The sequence below is a fragment of the Electrona antarctica genome (genome assembly GCF_951216825.1).
Source record: "Electrona antarctica genome assembly, chromosome: 24".
NCBI classification, from domain to species: Eukaryota; Metazoa; Chordata; class Actinopteri; order Myctophiformes; family Myctophidae; genus Electrona; species Electrona antarctica.
Window position 1 is genome coordinate 1,170,151 of NC_136803.1, and position 11,751 is coordinate 1,181,901.

At 44.3% G+C, this 11,751-nt stretch overlaps 1 protein-coding gene across 1 annotated transcript in view; it reads left to right on the forward strand.

The window, feature by feature from the left end:
- The first annotated feature begins 3,750 nt into the window (after positions 1 to 3,750).
- retreg2 (reticulophagy regulator family member 2) overlaps positions 3,751 to 11,751 on the forward strand; it is a 16,337-nt gene continuing 8,336 nt past the window's right edge. Inside the window, exons 1-3 of the mRNA XM_079494931.1 lie at positions 3,751 to 4,264; positions 8,229 to 8,332; positions 10,974 to 11,010. Of these exons, the coding sequence (XP_079351057.1) occupies positions 3,801 to 4,264; positions 8,229 to 8,332; positions 10,974 to 11,010 (605 nt within the window). The 5' untranslated portion in view covers positions 3,751 to 3,800. The remainder of the gene's footprint in view (positions 4,265 to 8,228; positions 8,333 to 10,973; positions 11,011 to 11,751) is intronic.

Genomic DNA, 11,751 nt, shown 5'->3' on the forward strand with positions numbered 1-11,751 from the left:
TGCTGTTCCCCATTCAAATCACATAATCTGTACATCTTTATTGTTTCCTCCTCTATCTCATGAATGGTTTTGGCCTAAATTTAGTTTAATTTAGTTCTCCTACAATTAGCTTTAAGGTGGTGCACTTCGCCTATACTAAGCATAGAATATATGCATACCTTATTTTGGGACCCGAAGGAGTGCCACACCCAAGTGTTTGCAGGAGAACGGCTGTTTGGTCTTTTGGGTTGGTCTATCTCTGTTGTATGAGAAGCCCGAAGACGGGATATGCTCGATGTCGGAGTCACCAGCTGATGCTACACGGTGTGAGAGTGCTCTGTTTATCCTGAGGTCCGGGGGCATAATACACACACAGAGATTGCCCACTACCCAAAGCTTTGATCTTCTAAATCATCCCACCGTACAATGAAAGGCAGAACTCAGTGTTACCAATTAGCCCCACACTGGCATATATTTATTGGTTACATGGGGGCACTCCCCTAAGATGAATAAGAACAGCATTTGAATATGAGTAACATATATACGACCTGTTATTTCGCGAATCATATTCGCTCCATATCAGCTCGACGGTCGGGGCCCCTGGAAGCAGGACAGAAGGCTTGTTCTGTCATGGAGAATTCTGACGTGTCTCTACTTTCTCAGACCCTATATAGAAATCTTTCTGTCGCTCTGTGACCTTGCTTGAGCACATGCAGCTAGGGTGCACACTCTGTTAATTAATGGTACTGCTTAAAGGTCTACTTTATACCACCACGTGTCTGGTTACTGCAGGGAGTCTGGTGCAACGCACAGGTCCTGGACCTGGTGAGACGTAGGAGTGGACCTGGTGAGACGTAGGAGGGGCCCGGACAGGAGCCAGCCCACAGAGCCTAGTCCTTCCACACGCCAGAATGGTACCTCCCAGTCCCGCAGAGTAGTTCCGGAGCAACGGATTGTGTGGCCCTGATCGAGGGTAGCTACTGGGACGTAAACCCGAAACCCTGATGACCTTGGGATACAATACATCACTGAGGATCAGTGTTGGGCAATATTACTTAGGCTAGTAATATGTTACTTATTATTTATTGATTGATTGAAGTATTTATTATTAAAGTTTGCAGAATTACAGTAGAATTACAGTACAACTGTCAACTGTGAGTGGACGACCCAATAAACTTAATAAAGCATTATACTTGTTTACAAGAGGGTCCACCGTTTTCAATTCATCATAACATTTAGTGACGCCTACACATATACACTTCCATATTGCAAAAAATCACACCCGTGTGAACTGAGTGGTGTAAGGTTTTATAATGATCAGCTGTGGTCTGACGTTTGGCTAGGTAGACTCGTCTTCTGATGTGATGATTTGTGACCATGAAGTTGATTCACCTGGAGTTTTTGTCCGATGTGAGGTATTATATAAGGTAAGGTATTATATACCCTGATCAGCTCTGATCTGACGTAATGAAATCACACCTGGATGTGATTTCACAACTGGCTTTTTTTGTGCAGAGAAAATGACCACGGTTGCTACGGTCATCCAGTTCACCCGGGTGTGATTTAATTACGTCAGAAATTATTTTGAACATAGCAACCATGGTCATTTTTTTATGCACACAAAAGCCAGTTGTAGGAGTGGTTTACACCACTCAAAAACAGGAATCAGAATCAGAATCATCATAAAGGATGTATAAAGGGGGAAAAGACATATCCAGTGTCGGGGAAAAGGGGTGGGTGGGGGATTCAGATTTTACGGGGGCCAGTTTCGAATTGCAGCCGTCCGTAGGTGCCATTTGAGAGCAGTTTTGAAGGAGTCCACATGTCTTAATGACTGTTGGTAGGGCGTTCCACATTTTTGTGGCATAGGAGCGAAATTAATTTAGTCCCTTGTTTGTGCCGAATCTGGTTTGTTGAACTCCCTCTGGTGTTGTGGGTGTTGACTTTATTGACATTATAAAGGAAGTATTTAGACATGGGTATCTTGGTGGTGTATCGAATCTTGTGGAGACCCATTGCAAGATGCTGTACTCTGTCGTCAACCCTAAGCCATTCCAGCCTGTCAAAGTGGGCAGGGGTGAGATGGGTTCAGGGATGAGGCCTAGTATAGTAGCCTGACCAGTTTGTTTTACTTATTACTCATTAGAAAAAGTAATAATATTATTACTTGGATTCAAGCCTAAAAAATTATATATTATACAAATATTACATATTACTTTTGCGCCCCTGATCACCCGCAAAAAAAGGGATGTACAACAACACAATCTGTATAGTGCAGCTTCTTTTAGAACTGAATCCAATTGTTTTGAATAATAATATTAATAAAAAGAGCCACCAATCAGCCAAAAATGCCTATAAAATAAAGCAGTGATCTCTCTCGTTTTTTAAAATTAGCCAAAAAACAGCAAAAACAGCAAAAAAAATCAACTGAGTGGTGCAACTACACATTTATTGTTATAGTTACTGTGACGTCACATACTAACCATAGCAACCATGCTCGTTTTTTTGGTTGCTAACCATAGCAACCATGCTCGTTTTTTTGGTACGAACAAACACGGGTACACGGGTACAAAGCCAGTTGTTGGAGTGGTTTGCACCACTCAAAAATAAGAATATCTATGTAATATGTGCTATATTTTTTTTTGTGCAAAGTAAATAGGTATAATATTACTGTTTTGGCAGAGTAATACCTTATGTAACGCCTGGGATTTGAACTCTGGCCTCCTGCGTGAAAGTCCAACATCTTAACCACTAGACCAAAGGGATATCCCTCTGGACCAGGGGAGATATTAGACTTTTGAGGCCAGCAGGCAGAGGCTCTGAGCCACTCTGCTACACTCACCTCTCTTTTGACCTCCTCCCACGGGGAAACCCGATCCGGGTCACGGCCCCAATGTAACGCCTGGGATTTGAACTCAGGCCTTCCATGTGAAAGTCCAACATCTTAACCACTAGGCCAAAGGGATATCCCACTAGACCAGGGGAGATATTAGACTTTTGAGGCCATCAGACAGAGGCTCTGAGCCACTCTGCTACACTTACACTAATCGTTACTGGGGAAAAAGTAATAATATTACAGTAATATTGCTAGTAACTAGTTATATATATAGATAGAGTTTTTATTAAAGTGTCCTACATCATAAGATGCCCGCACAGGCTTACAAGACACTCACAATATTGTACATATATAATGATACATATACACCAATAGACAGTTACTCATGGATACATCGTTCTCCAACGTAACTGCCATGCCTTCTCTATGATTTTTTTTTCTCACAATGTCCACCCTCCATTGCTGCTGATGTAACATTGACAGTTTATATTTGACTGTATCAATGTTACAATGAAGGTTATTTAAAAAAATATATGTTTAAATCAGAAAATTGAATACTGCCCAACACTGCTGTGGATATATGTCCCAGGTGCATCCATCCATGCGATGTGTTTTAGTTATGTCTGCGGACCCCCATCTGAAAACATATTATGCCAGGGACCCCCGGGCCGGCCCATACAAGATTTGTGTTGTTAAAAAAAAAAAGTGCATGTCACATCGCACCGCGTTGTGAGCTTGTAGATCTGCCATTTTCAAATAGCCCTTAAAATGTATATATGTTTTTGTTTATAAAAGGTAATCTTTTGGGCTTAATTGTTTTCATGGACCCATGGCTGCTTATGTCTCTCACGCGACGTGGCAACCCTCCCTGACGCACGCGCACGTCACAGAAACACAACAACAAACAGAGCGAAGCGAGAGAGAGAGAGAGAGAGAGGTGGAGGTGTGGGGGGGCAAAAAGAAGAAAACAACCAAAACAAAAACAATGGCGAGCGAAGGAGGAGGTGTGGAGTCCCTGCTGGTGGTCCGCGGACCCCCGGGTACTGGAGGAGGAGGAGGTGGCGGCAGCGGGGAGACGGAGACTCCTCTGCGGGCCGACAGGGCCGGAGAGGCCGGGGGAGCAGACCTGGTCCCCGGCGGTGGAGGAGGAGGTGGCAGCGGGGAGACGGACTCTCCTCTGCGGGCCGACAGGGCCGGAGAGGCCGGGGGAGCAGCAGAGAGGTTGGAGGCCGGCGGCGGGGGAGTCGGAGAGGAGGAGGACCGGGAGGCCGCCCTGGAGGAGCAGCAGGCCGGGCTGGAGGGCGAGCTGCGGCTGGAGGCGCTCCGCCAGAAGCTCCAGGTCTGGCTGCGGCCCTACGGCGGCCTGCTGATGTCTCTGCAGCGGCTGCTGGTGTGGGAGAGACCGCTGTACAGCCTCACCGTGGCCCTGACGCTGAACACCCTTTTCTGGTAAATATATACTGTACAGCCTCACCGTGGCCCTGACTCTGAACACCCAGACTCCATCATGGCCCATAGCACTTACCCTACCCCGTTAGATAGCACTTTTTAGACTTGGATAGCATTTGACTTATAGCATGTCATGTAGACAGCACAATAATTGCATTGTATGTAGTCATAGCACTTCATAGTACATATGTATAGCATAGTATAGTATATATGTATAGTTTATATGTATAGTGTCATTATATAGATATGTTCTAGTTACGTTCTTAGCTTACGCATGTTTCATGATAAATGCATTTTATATATGTGATGTATTCCCATGCTTTTTTTGTTCTTGCCTAATGTAAATCGCTCTGGATTAAGAGCGTCTGCTAAATGCCTAAATTGTAATTATAAATTGTTCTGGTAAATACAAAATACTACATTATACACTAATACACTGAACACACTGTTCTGGTAAACACTACATTATACTAATACACTGAATACATTGTTTTGATAAATATATACTATGATACATATGCTCTGTCAGTGGTTTTAGTGCCCATTAATTATTTATTTAGCATTTGAGCCACGTACTACCAGATGACATTTAGCCTCTCAGACCCATTTGAGCCACGGACCACCATTTGATGACATTTAGCCTCTCAGACCCATTTGAGCCACGGACCACCATTTGATGACATTTAGCCTCAGACCCATTTGAGCCACGGACCACCATTTGATGACATTTAGCCTCTCAGACCCATTTGAGCCACGGACCACCATCTGATGACGTTTAGCCTCTCCGACCCATTTGAGCCACGGACCACCATTTGATGACATTTAGCCTCTCTGACCCATTTGAGCCACGGACCACCATTTGATGACATTTAGCCTCTCAGACCCATTTGAGCCATGGACAACCATCTGATGACATTTAGCCTCTCAGACCCATTTGAGCCACGGACCACCATTTGATGACATTTAGCCTCTCAGACCCAAAGCTAAAGAATATTTTGTTGTCGTTGGACAACATTTTGTCCAACAATTCCATGCTGCATTGATGTTGGTACCATTAGGAGAGATAACAGGCAAACGATGATCAAAATAACAATTATTCTACATTCTCTAATTGTGTCGACTTCTTGTAAATTAAGTAATGCTGATGTTTAACAATAATGTAACTCTTGAGAGCGTACGTACCATCATGTCACGATGACTTGGCCTTTTATTGTTATCCTTTTTTGAGGAGCGCTAGACCCTCCTATATTCAGCTATTAGTGTAGATTTATAGGGTGCTATCCATCCATATTCAACCGCTTATCCGTAGTCGGGTTGCGGGGGCAACAGCTCCACCAGAGAGCTCCAGACTTCCCTCTCCAGAGCAACATTAGTATAACTTCCTCCTGGGGGATCCTGAGGCGTTCCAAGGCCAGTGAGTCGATGTAATCTCTCCAACTGCGCCTTGGTCTGCCCCCGGGGTCTCCTCCCAGTGGGACGTGCATCGAGGACCTCCCTAGGGAGATGCACCTAAGCTGGCTCCTTTCCAGGCGAAGGAGCAGCGGCTCTATGTCCGAGTCTCTCCCGTGTGACTGAACTTCTCACCCTATCTCTAAGGGAGATGCCAGCCACCCGTCGGAGAGAACTCATTTCGGCCGCTTGTATTCGCGACCTTATTCTTTCGGTCATGACCCACACTTCATGACCATATATAGAGTAGGAACACTTCATGACCATATATAGAGTAGGAACACATCATGACCATACAGTATATAGAGTAGGAACACTTCATGACCAAAAAGGTGAGAGTAGGAAGGAAGATTGCTCGGTAGAGCTTTGCCTTCTGGCTCAACTCTCTTTTCATATAGGGCGCTAGCCCCTCCTATATTCAGCTATTGGTGTAGATTTATAGGGCGCTAGCCCCTCCTATATTCAGCTATTGGTGTAGATTTGTAGGGCACTAGCCCCTCCTATATTCAGCTATTGGTGTAGATTTATAGGGCGCTAGCCCCTCCTATATTCAGCTATTAGTGTAGATTTATAAGGCGCTAGCCCATCCTATATTCAGCTATTAGTGTAGATGTATAGGGTGCTAGCCCCTCCTATATTCAGCTATTAGTGTAGATTTTATAGCTTGGCCAATAAGGGACCACCATTCTTGAGGATGAAATCGATTGTACGATGATGATGGCGCCCCTCACTTCAGTCACACGGGTGTGGTTGTTATATTATTCTAACACCCATACCTGACTAATGTTGACCTATTCACTGTGTTGTAGCTGAAAGCTAACATCCTACCAGACTAATGTTGACCTATTCACTGACCTATTCAGCTGAAAGCCGCTCATGTCAAACATGTCACCCGTGTTTATTTTCCTGCATCTGAGCAGAGCTGAATGCTGGCCTGATGCGAACCATGACATTCTGGCTGACTGGTTCTCTCTTCAACCATGTAACAACATTATTATTGTCGATAATATTACCTTAGTGCTTACTTTGTGTGTGTGTGTGCGTGCGTGCGTGCGCATACGTGCGTGTGTGTCGAATCAACTCTTAACCCATTCTGAACCCATCTTTTTTGGTGTTTTAAGCATTATGTTATACTTTAGCTATTGAAAAATAGCAGATCTACAAGCTCGTAGATCTACAAGCTCGTAGCGCGGCACCAGTGCCGCGCTACGAGCTTGTAGATCTGCTATTTTTTTTAAATCGTGTGAATGTGGTGCAAATCTTTGAATATATATTCTATCACAGTGAACGTTTTAACTCAAATCGTTGCTTCTGGGGATGGGGGTCCCGGCATGGAACAACATATTCAGATGGGGGTCGGCGGCCATATACAGATAATTCTGGGACCCCCAGGTTTGACATGCATTAGGCTACGTACCCCCATTTAATGGCATTTCTACTTCTGGGACCCCCAATTTATATTGTAAAATCAATGTCAATTTTACTCTGAGAGTGTGGGTCCGTTTGGTTCCATTTGTACACTCTCGGAGTTACAGACCCATAAGGGTCCATTTAGTTCCAAACTATCATTTTAGCTGGGGACCCCCTGGAACTCTCTCAAGGACCCCTGGGGGTCCCCGGACCCCACTTTGGGTACCACTGCTTTACAGATCAAGTATCGTGCACGAGGATATATTTCACTTGCTTTAAATGGGGAGTATTTTAAGCATCGATGCCCTTTTCTTTAAATGGGGAGTATTTTAAGCATCGATGCCCTTTTCGGGTTTAGCCTCGGGTCTAAATGGGTTAAGTCAGTGGGGTCCGCGGACCCCTAGGGGTCCTTGAGGGAGTTCCAGGGGGTCCCCAGCTAAATGATAGTTAGGAACCAAATGGACCATTATGGGACTGTAACTCTGAGAGTGTACAAATCGTTTGTACCATTTGTACACTCTCAGAGAGTTAAATTAACTTTGATTTTACAATATAAGTGGGTGTCTCGGAGATAGAAATGCCATTCAATGGGGTACCGTACTCGCCGTAGCCTAAATGCATGTCAAACTGGGGGGTCCTTGAAATTAAACGGGTTGAGAATCTCACTGCTAGAGCCGTAAAAATCTTCTCTCACGGGGGGGGGGTTCCCTGGCATGTTTTCAAACGGGGGGTCTGTGGCCTGATTAGTGTCAATTTGGGGGTCCCTGACATGAGTCCCTGGAACAACATATTTTCAAATGGGGGTCGGTGGCCAAATGCATATAATCTTTGGGGTCCTTGACATGAAATATTGAGAACCACTGATATAGAAACATGAGGTTTCTCTGAGAATTGTCATGATTTAGAAGTCTTTTTTTTTTTTTTCTCGACGTCAGGCCTAAATGTATTAATGTATTTTTATGATGTATTAATGTATGTATTGTATGTATTCAACAGGCTGGTGTCCTCCATGTCTCTGCGACCTCTCTTCCTGATCAGCTTTATTATAAAGTATTATAATGTATTTTATGATGTATTAATGTATGTATTGTAATGTATTCAACAGGCTGGTGTCCTCCATGTCTCTGCGACCTCTCTTCCTGATCAGTTTGTCTCTACTGGGCCTGATGCTGTTGGAGAGATGGAAGCACAAGCTGGTCCTCATCAGCCGTGAGTTACATTAGTACTAGAGATGTCCCGATACTGTGTCGGTATCGGGAAAAGTATCGGATCGGCCCTTATTTGTCATATCGGGTCATATCGCTATCGGTGAATATGCCAGTCTAACCACCGATCCGACACAGGGGTAAGGGGGTTGACACTATGGCAGGTAAATAAAATGCTGGGGCATGTGGAGTTTGCTTTGGAGTTGCCCAAACTGCAAGTACACATTTGAGTGAGGAGTCTGCTATAAACACAACACGAGATATATAGCTAGATAGCTATAAACACAACATAAGTACACTAGTAGGTACTGTATGTGTACTAGTAGCAGTAGTACCAGTACCAGTTAGATGCCCTAAAGGGCGAGGTCGAATTTGAGGCTCTATGTGACTCTTCCATGGTATCAACTAGGGATGTCCTGATACACTTTTTTTTCCCCCGATTTTTTTAGCCGATACCGAATACTGAATACCGATACCATTGTTGTGATCTCCTGTAGTGTTTATAGCTATATATCTAGCTATATATCTCGTGTTGTGTTTATAGCAGACTCCTCACTCAAATGTGCACTTGCAGTTTGGGGCAACTCCAAAGCAAACTCCACATGACCCAACATTTTATTTACCTGCCATAGTGTCAAGCCCTTCCTTACCTCTGTGTCGGATCGGTGGTTAGACTGGCATATTCGCCGATAGTCGATACCGATATGACCCGATATGAAAAATAAGGGCCGATACCGATACTTTTCCGATACCGAAACAGTATCGAGAAATCTCTAGTATCAACTATTGAATTTGAGGCACTATGTGAGTCTTGTATGCAGTGTTTATTTCGTCGACTAAAACTAAGACGAAAAATGTTCGTCGACTACCACAGACGAAAACTAAGCAAAGCAAAGTTCTTTGTTTACCCAGGGTAAGTGGACTAAGCTTGAGATGCTTGTTTACAGCCACGCCCTGCTCATAGAACATTTCATGGTTGGGGTTCAATGCCTTGCTCAAGGGCACTTCAGCGGTGGTAATTTTAACGTGCCGGTCCGGGGATTCGAACTGGCGACCTTCCGGTATCAAGACCGCTCCGCAAACCGTTCGGCCACTAAATGGAAACTAAATGAAAACTAAGCTATGATGACTCAATATATTGCCAATTTCGTCAACAGATAAAAACTAGACTAAAATGTTAGGAAGGGACTAGTGGACAAGAGATCCAGTTATAAGTCATTGGTTGCATGCTGAAAATAGCCGATCTACAGGCTCACAAGTGAGCCTGTAGATCGGCTATTTTCAGCAGTCATTACGACGGCATCAAGGCCCGCCAAAACACATTTTGTTCGACTAATCAACTGTAGATTTAGTCGACTACAACTAGACTAACTAAAACATTCCAGGTGACTAAAATGTGAATAAAACTAAATGAAAACTATTCGAGAGACTATGACTAAAATCTAAATTTGCTGCCAAAAACAATACTGATTGTATGGGATCAGAAGATTAGTACGGCCTCGGGTGTTACAGTTTGCTCTGGAAACCAGTTTATTCTCTGGTTTGAGTACATTTAACTTTAATCATCTGACATTCACCTTCATTATTATTCAGGTGTGTTTTCGTTTAGCCGTTGGCTGTAATAAGTTCATAACATGTTTTGTAGTGTCTTTAATCTCCTCTGGGGTAAAAAAAAGGCCAGCCGAATATGTTTGGTAAAGTTTAGCTTTAAGAGTTAGTTTAAGAGTCATGAGTTCACAAATCTGCACTGAAAGCCCACCTGTTCACAATCGCATTTCCAAGCTGATGTGTCTTTAAAAACTTGTTATATGCACTGTTTTATTGGTTTTATTCTTTTAATTGTTTTTTTCTAATAAAGTCTTTTTTCTTGTTCCCCCCCCCCCCCCTGGCCCCAACACATGTAAAGCGTCTTTGAGTGTCATGAAAAGTGCTATATAAGTCCCAGATATTATTACTTCTGGCTTTAGCTAGCTGATGACTGAGTGACTGTCATTTTGCGTGCGTGCGTGCGTGCGTGCGTGCGTGCGTGCGTGCGTGCGTGCGTGCGTGCGTGCGTGCGTGCGTGCGTGCGTGCGTGCGTGCAAAGGGCTCTAGCCTCTAGCTAGCTGATATATGACTGTCTGGTTTCGTCTTTCGTGTGTAGTCTTTGATAGGTGCATGTAGGTCACTGGTTCCCAAAGTTTTTCATGTCAAGGACCCCCAAATTGACACTAATCAGCCCCGTGGACCCCCCATTTGAAAACACATGCCAGGGACTCCCCCCCCCCCCCCCCCCCCCATAAGAGAAGAATGTTACGGCTCTAGCAGTGATTCTCACCCCGTTTAATTCCAAGGACCCCCCCCCCAGTTTGACATGCATTAGTCTACGGACCCCCATTTAATGGCATTTATATCTCTGGGAACCCCCGATTTATATTGTAAAATCAATGCTAATTTAACTCTGAGAGTGTACACTCTCAGAGTTACAATACAGACCCCATAAGGGTCCATTTTGTTCCAAACTATCATTTAGCTGGGGACCCCCTGGAACTCCCTCAAGGACCGCTGGGGGTCCCCGGACCCCACTTTGGGAACCACTGATGTAAGGTTATATGTTTGATAAGTGATTTGACAACAATTGTATGTTTTTATTCTCTCGACTGCAGCTTTGCCCGACGAGCCTGAGCCCAGCCAAGTACAGAGGTATATATTTGTCTCTGTGTGTAGATCTATAGATCTATAGAGCTACATGTGTGTTTTAACCCATTTTGACCTGAGATCAGATTCTAAAAATGTCTTCTACATCCTGACAGTTTTCTGAAAAAGCTATGTTTCTATGTCAGTCGTTCTTCGATTTTTCAAATAGCTAAAGCATAACATATAAATGCTAACACCAAAAAGGGTTCCTGCCCAAAATGGGTTCTAACGTCTGTTCAACTCATTCTGTCACATCATGATTACAACCACAATCACATCATTATGAGATTGTGATTAATAATCATAGTCACATCATAATGTGTTCTCCTGTCATGTCATCATCATCATAATAATGCATGAATTCTCCTCCTGGCACACCATGATTACAATGTGTTCTTCTGTCTGTCTGTCTGTCTGTCTGTCTGTCTGTCTGTCTGTCTGTCTGTGTCTCTGTGTCTCTGTGTCTCTGTGTGTCTGTGTGTCTGTGTGTCTGTGTGTCTGTGTGTCTGTGTCTGTGTCTGTGTGTGTGTGTGTGTGTGTGTGTGTGTGTGTGTGTGTGTGTGTCTCTCTCCCTCAGGGACCCCGCCCAGCCCCCCGGTCTCCTCAATGTTCCTGACCTCTCTCTCTCTCTGTGTGTGTATGTCTCTCTCCCTCAGAGACCCCGCCCAGCCCCCCAGTCTCCTCAGCGTTCCTGACCTCTCTCTCTCTGTGTGTGTGTGTCTCTCTCCCTCAGAGACCCCGCCCAGC